A 14,993-nucleotide genomic window follows, 5' to 3' on the forward strand; every position below is an offset into this window, starting at 1 on the left:
CTAGTCCGTGGCCAGGGGCTGCACCCCAGCCTTCCCCGCTCTTGGAGGATCTGGGGGAGCGGCCTGGTTTCCCTCGGCGTCGAGGGGAATCGGCCTCCCCGGTTGTGCCCGGGACACGGGTCGGCCCTGCCGTGGCCCCTCACGCGCTGACACACACACACACACACACGAGTTTGGCCCCCTTTCACTGCGGGGGCCACACAGCAGCCATTTCTCCCTTCCCAGTCCTGCCGTTTGTTTTAGGAGTTCGGCCCCCCTCCCCTTAATCGGCGGTGGGAGCGGGGGTGGGGGTGGCGGCGGAAGAAAGAGCGGACGGAGCTTTTCTTCCTTCGTCACCCCCATTGTTGGCTGGAGATAAGGGAACAAGCTGACCCGTCCAGTCTCCCCTGTTGTTTGGGCGGGAATATGGGGATGGCCTGGCTTCGTCCTTCGGGCTCCCAACTTCAGTGGCCGAGAAACCCTCCCCGTTTCCCTCTCCCCCGTTGGAGAGGGGGACAAGGTTTGCGAGGTCGCTTAGGCTCCCAGGAGCCCACCGTGCCTGAGGTGAAAAGCAGCTTAGCCCCAGGCGCACCATGCGCCTGGGAGAGGACACCGAGGCAGGACTAAGCCCGGTTGGCTGCTGGTCACGGGGCGTCCGAGGGGCTCCCCCTCCCCTCCTTTGGGCTGGCAAAGAGAGCGGCGGCGGCGGCTGCCCAGCGGGTGGGTGGGCGAGCTCCACATCCACCATCTTTGCTCGCTCCTGCTCTCTGCTTGCAGCGCTTGGCGGGGGAGCTAGCAGAGGCCTGGCCTCGCAGGCGGCGCCCTGCCGGGGTGGCTTGGTACGAAGCAAGGCTGAGGGGAAGGATGGTGCTGGGCGCTGGCAGCGGGAGAGGCAGGGCTTGTCCAGCGCGGGCAGAGAAGGGAGCTGCGGCGCCATGTGCAGTGGGAAGGGAGGGAGGCCGAGGCCAGGCCGGGCAGGACGGCAAAGCGACGCCAGCCCTTTGGAACAGGCTGAGGAGCCCAGGACAAGGAGCAGTAGGTGGGGCAAGGGAGGGGCGGCCGCCCTGAGCGCTAGGGGGCGTCCGAAGGCGCAGGGGCCGCGTAAGTGCCCCAAGGAAGGGGGGAGGCCATGCGCAGCGACGGGCAGACGCGCACGCGCGCGCTGATTGGACAGCGCAGCCTTCGCTGGGGCTGCTGCTGCTGCTGAACCCCAAGAGTCAGTGAGGGGGCGCGCGCGAGCGCGCACAGGGGACAGCCGCGGGTGCGCGCGTGCAGCAGCGTCGCGCGGGCGCGCGCGGGCGAGGAAAGGAGCTAGCAAGCGAAAAGAAGCTGGCAGGCAGCTGGGCTGGAGACGGAGCTGGTAGGGACCGGAGGAGCCAAGTCGGCTCTTCCCTTTGGCCCTGTGCAAGGGTGGGGGAAACAGAGTCCGACAGGTAAACTGCAGGAAAGACTTTCCTGTTCTCCCCCAAGGCGGAAACTGGTGTCTGCGGGCAGATTCCACCCGGACATTGCAAGGGCGCCGCAACCCTCACCCGGAGGGCCTCTGGAAACGGGGTGGGGGTGGGGCAAGGCACGCCAGCCGGTGACTCGGGCCTAGTGCAGAAGCCGGGTGGTGGCAAAAGGCGGCCGGGGCGGGGGCGGGGGCGGAAGAGGATGAAAGATCCAGAAGCCTTTGCTGAAGCGATCCCTGCTCAGCAGCTGCAGATCTCTGAGAGGCGGGGGCGAGTGCGAGGAGCCAGGCCAGGCCAGGCCTGCTCTGCTGCGCTCCCTGCAACCAGCAGCGGCAGGATGGATGCTGCGCTATTGTGAAAGGCGACATTAGGCTACGCCGATCAGGGGGCAATGTTGCCTGGGTAGCTGTGGGTCGGTGGAAGAGGCATGCAGCCGGCTCGGTGCAGGCTCTCTGCGGCCCCAGAACCAGGAGCGGGAGGCGTTTGCTGGGCCTCTGCCGCCGCCGCCGCCGCCGCCGCGGAGGAGGAGGAGGAGCACCACCAGCAGCAGCAGCAGCAGCAGCAGTAGAAGTGGCTGCCATTTTGGAGAACAAGGCCCTGGAGGGTTTGCCTGACCCCATTGTTGCTGTGTTTGCTTCACAGGTTGATGCCCGCCGCACAGGATGGATCAGGCCTGCGAAGTGAGCAGGAGGGGCTACCTGCCCCCCTTCGCCAGCCCCTTGGCGTTAGATGTGCCGGAGAACGGGGACGGCCCTTACGGGGGGGAGGGTCAGAGCCGAAGCCCCGAGCCATCTAATGGGTGCACCATGCAGTCAAAGGCTGCTGCTGCTGCTGCTGCCTATGGCCCAAACCCTTCCCCCTGCTACATCCCGCTGCGCAGGCTGCAGGATTTGGCCTCCATGTTCAGTGCCGAATATTTAAATGGCTCAAAAGATGGCTCTGATTGTTTGCAGGAAGTTGAAAGGAGCGACTCCAGCGCCGAGCTCTGCGATTCTTCAGTGTTAAGCGACTCAGAAGACTTCACCCGGCATGACTCGGCAAGACTCCTGGATTTTGATTCCATCTCCCCTTGCTTGGAGGACGACCCGGAGGTGGATTCCGAAACATCATTCCTAAAGGCAGATGAAAGCCCACAAGAGGAAACTGAGTTTATGATGGAGGACAGAGACACCGGCACCTACAGTGAGGAGGGAGAGCCTGAGGATGGGATGGAACTGATTGAGGAGATCCAAGGAGGGCGCTCCATAGAAATTAGACACAATGAGACAATGTCTACCTTGTTCCCAATTGGCTTTCCTCGAGAGCAAATACAAAGTAACACTTGCAAAGAGGCTGCAGTAGGAAATAGAACTGAAAAACTAGACCTGCACCCAGTGTCTTATTTTCCTGGAGATACAGATTTAAAAACAGAAAAACAGTGCAGCATTACGAAGAAGGTATCTGAAAAAGAGAATCCAGCCCAGGGTCCCATCACACTAGGAAACTTGATAGAAAGGCTTGAAACTTCAATTACTGCAAAATCATCATCCTCAACAGCAGCAGCAGCAGCATTGCCACCTGTAAGCAGTCTTGGGGTACCCGTTAAGTTCTCTGCAAATTTATTTATGGGGAAATGTTCTACATGGTGTTCCTCTGGTCTGTTGCTGTTACAGAGAGAGCGAGAGTTGGAGGTGGGTGGAGTTAACAGGTTGTAGAGTTTCCATGTGTTTTGTTTCATTTGCAAAGCAAAGTGCAGATAATTAAAGGAAGGTAGTTTGAACAAGAGCTTTGAAAACAAAATGTTTTGTGGTCCTTCTGCCTGGCATACAATCCTAGAAGTTGACACAGTGAAAAAAATTCCTTATCACAGAAGCTGAATTGAATATAATTCCCCTCCACACATTTGAATATAATTCCCCTAAACACATGACTTGTCATCTTTCTCTGCTGGTTGTAACAAGAATTAAGATTTGGTAACTTTATAAAAGTGTTTGAAAACATGCAACCCTCACAAACTCCTGCTCCTTATACTTAATTTTTGCACTGTTAGCTGAAATGAGGTACTGTATTAAAAAACACCAACAACTATGATAGCTGGAAAGCCAAAACATTATTCAGACAGAAAACCTGCTGTTCAGTTTTCCTTTTCAGCAGATTCTCAGTGGTTTTCTTTTAAAAAAAAATATATTATAGTTGCATATGCTAAAAAGGTTTAGTCTTTGATTTCTGGCTGTCTTTGTAAGGTTAATAGGGCTGTTTCCCACAAGGTAATAGTAAGAAAATGTGTATACTTTTGTGCATATATTTTTCTTGATGCATGTGCACTCTTAAGAAACTTGCTATCAGTTGTGGCTTTTCAGTGCATTAGTATTACACCCACCCATATATATATATATATATATGAGAGATAGCAGCCCTTAAAATGCCCATGCATTGCATTTTACATGTGGTGTGGAATGCATATGATAATGCAAGTGTTTACATCTTATGTCCTGGTATACATTTGCAGTTAAGATAGCATGTGTGAAGTGGCCTCAGTTAAAACAAAACACTCCATTACTAAAATGAGATTTTATTTAATAGTTTAAGTGAAAAGTGTGAAGACTTGCATTGTTTTCTGTTTTGCAGAATGAACTGGTGCTTGCAGAGTAATTTTTTATGGTTCTGAATTCTTTTAAGAGGAGAACTGAGGTGTGTTTGTTGACCTGTAATGGTGGTGATAATGGCCTGGTTTGTACATAATGCTAAACAAAGCCATGGTGAAATTTCAGTATGTTAGTGTGTGAGTACTCACAGTAAAAAAAATATGTGGCTGGTTCTCCCTTGATCTTCCTGATGGTGTGCTACTGAAATTAAGCCATGGTTTAGCTTACCATTACGTCTTAATCTGGGCTTGTGGTTTGTCTGAGGAAGAAAAACTGTGAGTCTGAATTTGGAAATAATGGTAAATTAATCTGTACCTTAATCTCCAGGTAGTGTGGCTGTAAGAAGACCAGGCCATAATTATTATTGTGAGTGCTTGCACATTCACACTTAGCAATGATTTGGCTTAGAGTTACATGCGAACTGGGCCTACTGCAGTCTGAGAATACCTCAAGTCAAAAGACTTACATTCAGGTGTAACTTTGCAAATAGTGCATACAGTTGCAGTCCTGTGTACATCTACCTGGGAATGCACACAGTGGAACTGACTTCTAAGTAAACGTGCATAGGATAGTGTTGTGAAATTATTTTCACAACATTTGTGAAACAACATGTTGGGAAAGTCTACTAGAATATTTTGTACCATGGCAAAAATATATGGTACTGTAGAACTTTAAGTGTTTTGTTCAGTTACATTAGAATTTACCTGGCTTTGGTATTTCAGTTACTGAGAGACCTCTTGCCAAAATAATGTCACTGCCAAATGGCTCACACCTGATATTATTTCTACTGATAGTTACCAATTCCAGAGTATTGCGTAAAGTATTGCCTAAATGTTTGTGGAGTAGATAGCATTGTGCAGGTGTTAACACACATATGTGCACCTGAATACTGTACAGAGAAGAAATGGGTTGTATCCAACTTAATATCTGAATGCATGGAACAGCTTCCAGAAGTGCAACAGAACTCTTACTTCTTTCTCTTCCCTTACTGCATCCTCAATCCTATGGAGTTTCCCCCAACACTCTGGAGTAGATTTGGGAGTGGTGCAGGGGGAGGAGATGGAGGGAAAATTACGGGTATGTTGCACTCACAGGAGTCATTCTGCATGTGTAGTGATTTAGCTAAATGCAACCCAATGTTTTTTTTATTAAGGATATTGCCCCATTAAAGAAATCTTAATATGATCTGAGTTTAAGCCTATTACTCTAGCAATTAAATTTGCATATATGTAAAACGAATGGTTCTGAAGCTAGCAATGTAGGCATTGGGTGATATCCAACTAAGTCATATTCGATGAGTAGTCTCATGGAAATCAATGGACTGGTCTAAGTATGAGTAATGTTGGATATCCCCTTTTGGTTTTGGATATTGCATGCATGTGTAGTAGCAAGCATCATCTCAGAAGAAGCATCCCCTTCTCTGTGGCACTAAAGTGAGAATACCTCTTAAGTGGTGCTATAAAAAATAATAATCTGCATGATTGATTGGGGCCCCAGTGAGGCCATAAGTGATATCACAGCACTTTGCAGATAGTTCTACTTAATAACAGAATCAGTTTTACTTCCAAAATTCATTATTACATTGAGTTACAGTTGAAATGGACAACCATTATAAAATGTTTTCGAAGTGTATGGCATCTAGCTTCTGTTAGGAGTTTTTGTTGTTGTTGTTTTTAGTTGTGCATAATTCTTTTAATTGTCTCATCGTATAATGGCTTTTTAATGCAAATATTAAAAAAATAGAATGCTGGTGCATAAATATTGATGAGAAATGCCTTTCTTGAAAGGGGGTATTTGGAAATCAGACCATTTTTTGCAAGGCGTGTAAAGATGGAAGAGAGCTTACCGAAAGAATGACATCAGAAAATCTCAGAAAATAATTTTGTTTGTGGTTATCTCATAATTCTGGTCTTACAACTGTCTCTGAGCAATGAGTCCACTCAAGGTTTAAAAACAAGCAAGAAAATGTTGTTGGCTACTCTGGTGTCTGAGGCTCCTGTGTCAGGGATGGTTTAAGCCAAGGGAGCTATTATTACAGAAATACCTTAAGCAATAATTCTATGACTAATTTTGGTTACCTTTGAAATTATTGTTCTTTGAAGTTAGCTCAGGTAATCCAGTGATCCTATTATCGCACATTATTTCGTTATTGTAGCCATAACATTCATGTGAAGTTCTAATAGATGGCCATTGCATCTTTGCAAGCTGCTAAAACCTGTATGCATTTTGGGGGTTAGGTTTCTCTCCCACCACAGTTGAATAGATCTTCAAGTCCCATCAGCATGAATCAGTATCTCTTGTGTTCTCAAGCACTCTTCTTCTAGGGGTGAGAGCACATGACAATTCATGGTGTGATTATTGCAAGATAAGAGTTATGTATGAGCTTCTGTGCCCATCACTTGGTGCTGCTGCTTGCATGTGATGCAGTTAAAATGGATAAAAATTAATGAGCTAAGAATAGTAATAATTAAATATTGTTGCAAGGGCTCCCGCTAGCACAGTTGGGCTTTCCCTCTCCTCCCCCAACACTCCCTCTCCACCTCCCCCAGATCTGTTCTAGAGAGTCAGGAGAACCCTCAGAACACCACATGGGAGAAGAGGGGTATTATTTCATCTGACAAGTAAAGATACTTGTGCTGATGGAATGATCAGAAGTGTGGGATTTTGAATTGCTCCCTCTTTTTAGAAGTAGCCTAGTATAATCAGACTAAAAAAAGTATGTTAATCCTATTATTATTGCCTGCATCCAGCTATCAGATCATACCATAGTTTGTTGTGACATGGGCATCCTATGGCCACTCTCATACATTTCTCTTCTTCCTTCCTTCCTTTGGGGTGTATGGAGGATTAAGGCTTCCATTGCATTTTGAAACAAACTTTAGCTTCTCATTTCATCTGAATATGGAAAATAGGTTTGTATAATATCACACAATCGAACTCCGGTTTGCTATGATTTGTGCAAACCACACTCGCCCATGTGCTTCAAAAACTGGGAAAATACAGCTTGCTTCAAAAAGCAAGAAAGCTTCCATTAGACACATGAGGAAAGGGAGGCTTGAAATGGTGCGTCTGCCTTTCCAAAAACTCTGGTTTGTTGCGGTTATTATTATTTATTAGATTTCTTCCCTGTTTTTCACCATGAGGTCCCATGGTGCATTACAACAATTTAAAAAATACAATATTGAAATAATTTAAAACAAATTACAGTCAGTGGAGTATATTGTAAAATTTCTCAGGTGTCAAAGGCATCTTCAGCATATGATGATAACCACAGAATTAAGGTTCCAGATGCACTTCTGTGGGGAGAGCCTTCCACAGTTTAGGTGTTCCCACAGAGAATGCCCTTCTGAGCTGTCAATCTCCAAACTTGGGAGGGTGACAGAACTACCAAGAGGGCCTCCTCTGTTAATCTTAGTATCCAAGGGGGTCTGAATGCAAAACTGTCTCAAAACTGCCTTGATGAGGCTTTATGAAAGACATTGAGTTAGGAAAGCAACACAAATGCAAATAAAGAATTACATGGAATACTGCTGTTAATGGCCTTGATGCTAGGGGCAAAGAACTAGCAGGTCATCACAGGTGATGATTGCCAACCTTTGACATCTGAAGATGCCATCCTGTATATGGCTAAGATACTTCTGTATTCTGTAATTATCTGATATCTATATTTTCCCCCATACCAAATTATGAATATCTATAAACAAGGACATTTCCTTTTCATCTTATGAAAATGAACTGCTCTTCCCATAAGTACCAGCACTTTTGACATATGAAATTGGGGGGGGGGGGAATCAAATAAGCGGTGCACCATGTATCATTTTATAAAATTATGAAAAATATCGAGTGTATATATAATTATACAAAGTATATAATTAGAGTCTTGATTCTAGTTGTAAGCCAACATGGACAAATTATTATACATTATTTTTAAAAATATATGAAGCACTAATAAGAATCTTCAATTAGAAATTTAAACTGGCCTTTTTGTGGTTTAAATCACATTTATTTAAATTAGTCCACCCTTCATGTAATGAAATAGCTGGAATATAGGCCAGATTGGGCACCAGTGTATCAACCCCAACTGAACTAAAACCACAAAAGGTAGCAGCAACGGAAGAGTTCTTGTTCTTTCTTACTGTTATTTTTTAGTGTGAAACACTTTTTTAAAAAATTGCCCTGCTAATGGAAGTTCCAAAGCAAGTGCAATTAATTGGAAGGGCTGCGAGAGAGTAGTTTATGACAGCCCTGTAGTGTACTACGCACTGAATACTAAAAGCTAGGCTCTGAGCCATTTACATCAACTTGCAGTCCTGAGGTAAAGGTAAAGGGCCCCCTGACCATTAGGTCCAGCCGTGGCCGACTCTGGGGTTGTGGCGCTCATCTCACTTTATTGGCTGAGGGAGCCAGCATACAGCTTCCAGGTCATGTGGCCAGCATGACTAAGCTGCTTCTGGCGAACCAGAGCAGCGCACAAAAACGCCGTTTACCTTTCCGCCAGAGCGGTACCTATTTATCTACTTGCACTTTGCCTTGCTTTCGAACTGTTCTGTTGGCAGGAGCAGGGACCGAGCAACAGGAGCTCACCCCGTCGGTGAGATTTGAACCGTCAACCTTCTGATCGGCAAGTCCTACGCTCTGTGGTTTAACCCACAGCGCCACCCGTGTCCCTGAGGTATTAGACCCCTAACACCTCAGCAAAATCTGAAAGAGTAGCTTACAACAACCATGCAGTAAGGTATACCTCTGTTGCAAGCAGTGATAGAAATTGGCCAGGCGTCAAACACGTTTTGCAACTGATGTGGGTCCAATTGCGACCACTTGGAGATCTCTGGATGCCAGGCTGGGGAAAACAAAACGTCACTTAGAGAAAGATCTGAAATATTTTCCTTGAAGCTTGAATTTGTTTTATTCTGGATTGTTTTATTTTACGTTTTAATATGTTGTAAACCACTTTGAGATTTGTTTTTTAAACTATAAAGTGATATATAAATGAAGTGAATAATAATAATAATAATGGTGATGATAAACGGCATTGCAAAAAAGAAGAAGAAAAAAGGCACCTAGACATTCCATTGTGGTGACCGTCCCCTAGGTTTAAGGTGCCATTTGGCGATTAGATTATATATCTGAGTTTCTAACACTGGTTGCAAGTTGGAATGCTATGCTGAGAGAGAAAAGCTTACAGCAGCTCTGCAATGTAGCCTGCTGTTAATATTGAAGGTCAGAAGTGAAGCTGAAGCTTGTTTGGATTCCCAGTCAAAAGTCCCCTATACCTCTCTGGTTGCAGTACAGGTTGATGCATTAAATTGCTCCCTTAGATCTCCTTCCAGTCAAATCAGCCACTCAGGTGCATTCAGAAGCCTCATTGGCTTGCGTGAACACTGCTTGTACTTTTAAATGTTTAAAACCCAAAATCATAAATTTAAGTTTTGTGCATGAAGCAAGAGATTTAATTTTAACTTTTCTTTCTCTGAGATCCCTCAGCCACATGCATAGGCAACATGCACATGTAAGATATATACTGCAGCATTTAGTCTGTAGTGACATATGGAAGTTCTGGTAAGCCCATCTTACTTTTTAGAGATTTGCTAATCTCTATCAAGGGTGCTATATATTACCTTATTCCCCCCCGCCAGTGAAACTGGCAGTCTTCTCAGTAGTGTTCATTTGTAGCAGAATTAATGGTCCTAATTTAACCCAAAAGCTTTAACCAAAATAGTCTGCCACATGCAGAAGGACATTTTGTAGTACAGTCCCAGGCATGTTTCCTCAGAAATATCATTTAAGTTCAGTGGGATTTACTTCCTGGTAATTGATTTTAGCATTGCAGCCTTAATTCCATTTATTTCAATGGGCTTAGGCCGTCTAGCTGCATCTAGGATAGCAGTTGATTTATTGGTGGGAGGCAATTTTAATTTATGTAGACAAATGATGATCAGTAGATCAGAGAGTTTATCTTTATTTTCTGGAGGTTCCAATGTGTTACTGTTCATAGAAAATACTATATTTGATTCTTTGTTTCTTTCTAACAATGAATAGTAGCTTCTGCTAACATTAGTTGCCTCACACTTCCTTTGAAAGCTCAAATGGTATCTATCTCGAGGTTTTGCTTACACTCAGATGTAAACAGCTACAGAATTTTAACTGACTGAAATTCAGTCAGTGGATAATCTTAGTTCATACCCTTTAGAATCCCAGATCAGCAACAAATACTCCCAGAGCCAAATCCACCCCCCTATGGAATATTCTCTGATCCCAGCCTTGACCCCACACTCAAGTTGCCAACTTAGAAGCTATAGAAGATGTATGGAGAAAATTGCAGTTGTGGCTCTGAGGGCCTCTGTCACTACACCCAAACTATATCATTATTACAAAATTTATTACCCTCCCTTTATACCAGAAGGTCCCAGGGAAGGTTGTAACATGAACTATGGTCAGAAGAGTAGGATGAGTCCTGAAAAGATATTCCTCAGGTGTCAAAGGCCAGGATAAAGAGATGGGTTTTCAGCATGTCAAGTGACAGTGCTGGATCCAGGAGTAAACCCAAGCTACAAATCTGTTCCTTCTAAGGAAGTGCAAACCCATCAGAAAAGGTGGGCTTTCCACCTCCTGAACTTGAGAATACATAGCACTTTGTTTCACAGTTTAGTTTCGCTTTGTTAACCCACATGCAGCTCATCACTGCCTCCAAATACCTGTCTTGATGCCTCAGTCAGCTCTCCTGATACAGATAGGAGAAGGAGAGGGAGAGAGAGCGCTGGGTGTCATTCATATATTGGTGCCACATCACTCCCAAACAGCTGATGACTGGTCCTAGTGGCTTCATATAGATGTTAAATTGCATGGGTAACAAGACGTATAGTGCCCCAATGACCACTTCCTTGAGCTATTCCAGAAGGATGCTATGGTCAATGGTATCAAAAGTCACCAGACGGTCAAAAAGAATGAGCAGGGTTGCATTCTCCCAATCTCTCTCCCGACAAATGACATCAGCCAGGGCAGTTTCAGTGCCCTGACCAAACAATGGCTAGTTGCTGATTAGGATTTTAAAAATGGTGGTGTTAAAGCCATTAATTGGGGGGGGGGGGACTATTTGAAATTATTTACAACAGGCAATCCCTGCTGCTGCGGATGGGTGAGTTTTGCATTAAACTTCTATGTCACATATAACCATGAACTGTAGCATAATTTGTGAACAAGTCCTGGGATGTACTTGACAGATGCAGTCCTTGCTAGAGGCCAATTACTTTCCTTTTAGGGATATTTCTTTTCAGGGAGAAATAAGCTTGGCTCTTGGAGGTGGTGCCGGTGTCTGCATGGGAAGATCCCTTGCTTGTTAAGAAGCAATAGGGTACATCATACTCAATCGGGATAAACACTTCTAAGGATGACCATGTTGTTTTAAAAAAATAACTTGCCTTATGACAGAACTTTTGTAAGTGGTAATTATAAGAAGTAAACAAGCAGTAGTGAAGTATCGCATCATGCCTATGCTAGCTTTCATAGGTTATTCAGAGGAGGCTCCTTTTCTAATAGATTAGTTATTACTAACACTACCACACAGTATTCATTAGTGTTTTAAGTTTCTTCACAATGCTCTTATCTTGCAGTTGTGTAAAGGGGGATATTATCAGTGAGTTGCTGCATCCTTTAAATTGGCTCTTGAGTGTCTGTGTGCCTCACTGTTCAGAAATGTGATTGATTTCATAGTACAGTTAGGTAGCAGGAATCTATACCTTTGAAGAGAAAGGAAACATCTTGCAAAACCAGGAGTGAGGAACCTCAGGCCCAGGGACTCAATACAGTCTTCCTGATCTCTGTCTGGCCTTTGAGACTCTTCCCAGGCCATGCCCCATACTTGAGGCCCCACCTGTCACTGGCCCTGCCCCACAATTGCCTTACTGGAATATGTTATAGATAATGTAATTTGCTCGCTCGGTTGGATGGCGAGGTGGTTGTGGATGTGTAGAAATCCACAATTCTTGCTTGACTGGAATGTAGCCTATTGAGTAAAGGTGTAAGAGTCATTGTATGTGTTACACAGAGCAGATTTGGAGAGGAAAGGGGAAAATCCCTGTAGTATACAAGGAAATCCTTGTACTGATGGGACATCGTAGTTGACTACCACCCATAGGGATTATTATTATTTCTTTTTTGTTTATTAAATTTGTCAGTTGCTTCATCTGGCCCAGGACAACCCAAAGTGTCTTACAACCCAACAAACTGACAGTAAATCACACATAGATACATTAACACCAAGAGGAAAGAGAAATACAACAAAAACTTCTCACCCACTTTTTAAAGGCCAAAGATAGTGTAAGGCCAAAGGCCTGGTTATAGAGGAAAGTATTGGCCTAGTGTATTAGTAACCTGGTCATAGCTGGATGCCTTTTATTCCATTTTGATAGCATTGGTTAAGGCTTCAGTTGCAGTGAGAGAAGACCAGATTGTGCCATAGCTATAAGATCGGGCTACTCTGTTTAATATATACTTTGATAAGGAATATTGTCAGCTAGCTTGAATCTGTAAATATTAGTAGTTGTGTGAGTTGAGAATTTCAGCTTATTTGAGAAATAAGGGTTCCATATTTGAGACACAAAACTGAAAATTATTAAAACTACATTATGTACTGCTATTTAGGTACTGGAGCATATACTATACACTCCATGTAATAAAATCACCTCAAAGCCATGCTTGTCATACAAACAAGTTTTGCATTTCCTGGTTTCTCTTGTGTTCTGGATAGAATTAATGATGGGCTAACACAAAGCTCTACATCTTGGAAACTGTCATTCTGATATCACTTGTTAATTGGATATTGTTGTGGAAAGTAAGGAGGCAACTATTCAGGGACTAGTTGTTTTTCATGTTTGGAAAACAGTAAAATGTCATTTGAAAATAAATAAACAGGAGAACTTTGCTGCATTGAAAATATAGGAAGTGTGTCATAGAAAGTGCCATAAAAATAAAGATACCAGATGCTGAATAAACTTATTTGTTAACCAAACATGTAAATATTTTAAATAATTAATAGTACACATTGATTGATACTGGGGAGAAACAGCCCCGTTTCCTAACTTCTATGATGAGAATGTTTTGGAAATTATTTTTTTAATTTTTATCTAACCAAATTTCTTATTACATTTTGTTGCATTTACTTACAATAAGCATGGCCTCTTTGTCTGGAGCGGGGGTGCGCTATGAGGAAGGTACCGTACAACATTACGGGGAAAGTTTAAAAAGAGATTTAACAGCAATCATAATAGCCTGAACAGTCTTTCTAAATTAACACAACCTTCTTTTGAGATGTTTTTAAATGAAACAATGATATTCTATATAACAAAGGATAGGAGGAGGTTATTTACTTAAAACATTAACACCATACTGAACTTCAGGGAAGCAGTAATTTCTTTATCAGTACAATGTAAATGGAGACAGTGCTTCTAGAAATCTATTTTGTTCATATCCTGTTTCTTTTTATGTTAAATAATGCCCCCATTTTGACATCATGGCTTATTCTCAAAGTTTATTTATCCAATATTTTGAGCAGACAACATGCTTGCTGTGACTATCATGGAAGAAGTTAATTTTCTGTGTTCTCTGTTTATTGAGATGTATAATTTAACAACAGTAATAGGGAATCCAATAGTATTCATAGAGTAATGTTTTAGATATTACATCTTGTGCCTGTTTACTCATACAGTTGTTAACCTGTTCCGATTCATAATTATTATTCAATAACAAAGGATAAATTTTGGATAAATGATCTTTAACTTTATAAAAAGTCTCAAGTTTTGTTAAATTCTTTAACTTCCAAATTTCAAAACAACATAGTTCAAATAATTATTTTTTTAAAAAAAGGTTTCGAAACAACATCTTTTTTTGGAAAAACATTGAACCGTGCCAAATCCCCTGGATAATTTCAGGGTTGGATTGCTGCAATTGCTGTGTTGGGCTACCCTTGAGGTTGATGTCAAGGCTTTAGTTGGTAGAGAACATGGTGACTGGGTTATTTGTGGGGACAAACTACTGCTAGATAACAACATAACACAATTCTCACCATGAAAATTCTTCCAGATTTGTCAGATCTTCTAATTCCTAATATAGAAAATCATAATAATTTATGTAGAATTCTTATAATTCATTAGTGTCCTTACTACGCAGATATCATACAGATTTTTATTTATAGCTTTATGCAAATTATTTTCTTACTTTTAAAAAATCTGTTTTATATCATTTTGCTTTATCTTTATATCCAGCTAATGAGCTATAATCAGATATTAGCCTTCTAGTCCTGCCAAAGACTGAACTGAGTTTGATGGGGATATTTCTGTGTCTTGTTAATGTGTTACTATTCATAGGAACATAGGAAGTTGCCTTATACAATGTTAGACTACTTATTCCATCTGTTCCAGAGCACTGTCTATGACCGCCAGCAGCACTCCAGGGCCCTGCTACCTTCCAGATGTTGTGGACCAGGCATAGGCAAACTTGGCCCTCCAGATGTTTTGGGACTACAACTCCCATCATCCCTAGCTAACAGGACCAGTGGTCAGGGATGATGGGAACTGTAGTCTCAAAACATCTGGAGGGCCGAGTTTGCCTATGCCTGTTTTGGACCATCAGCACAGCCCTTCTGAGTGGGCCCAATGGGAGTTGTAGTCCAAAACACCTGTGGGGCAACAGGTTGGCAAAGGATGCTCTAGAATCCTGTTGCTTACAAATGAAAGAAAGGAATTCTGTCATAGGTGTGGGTCTTGTTTTCTTCATGATAAAGAAATGGGAGGATATTTTACACATTGGTATGTGTGAGTATTCAAATGCTTGGACTGTGTTCAACACCAAATGACTTTGTAAGGAGTAACCATTTTGCTGCAATTAGGGTATGTATTTTTGGGAATGTGGGACAACAGAAGGTGTGTTGTTCATTGTCTCTACC

The 14,993-nt window shown here is 43.1% G+C and overlaps 1 protein-coding gene across 15 annotated transcripts in view; it reads left to right on the forward strand.

Annotated features, from left to right (window-relative positions):
• The first annotated feature begins 557 nt into the window (after positions 1-557).
• Positions 558-14,993, forward strand: part of NSD1 (nuclear receptor binding SET domain protein 1) — a 63,371-nt gene continuing 48,935 nt past the window's right edge. For 4 of the 15 annotated variants that reach the window (XM_079965801.1, XM_079965809.1, XM_079965802.1 and 1 more), the window contains exons 1-2: positions 1,273-1,412; positions 2,073-3,100. In XM_079965801.1, coding sequence (XP_079821927.1) covers positions 2,093-3,100 — 1,008 coding nt within the window. In that variant the 5' untranslated portion in view covers positions 1,273-1,412; positions 2,073-2,092. Of the gene's footprint in view, positions 819-1,238; positions 1,413-1,662; positions 3,101-14,993 lie in introns of those variants that run through there. The other 11 variants (XM_079965805.1, XM_079965806.1, XM_079965812.1 and 8 more) reach the window with 10 other exon arrangements.

The sequence above is a fragment of the Podarcis cretensis genome (assembly GCF_951804945.1).
Source record: "Podarcis cretensis genome assembly, chromosome: 2".
In the NCBI taxonomy this organism is placed as follows: Eukaryota; Metazoa; Chordata; class Lepidosauria; order Squamata; family Lacertidae; genus Podarcis; species Podarcis cretensis.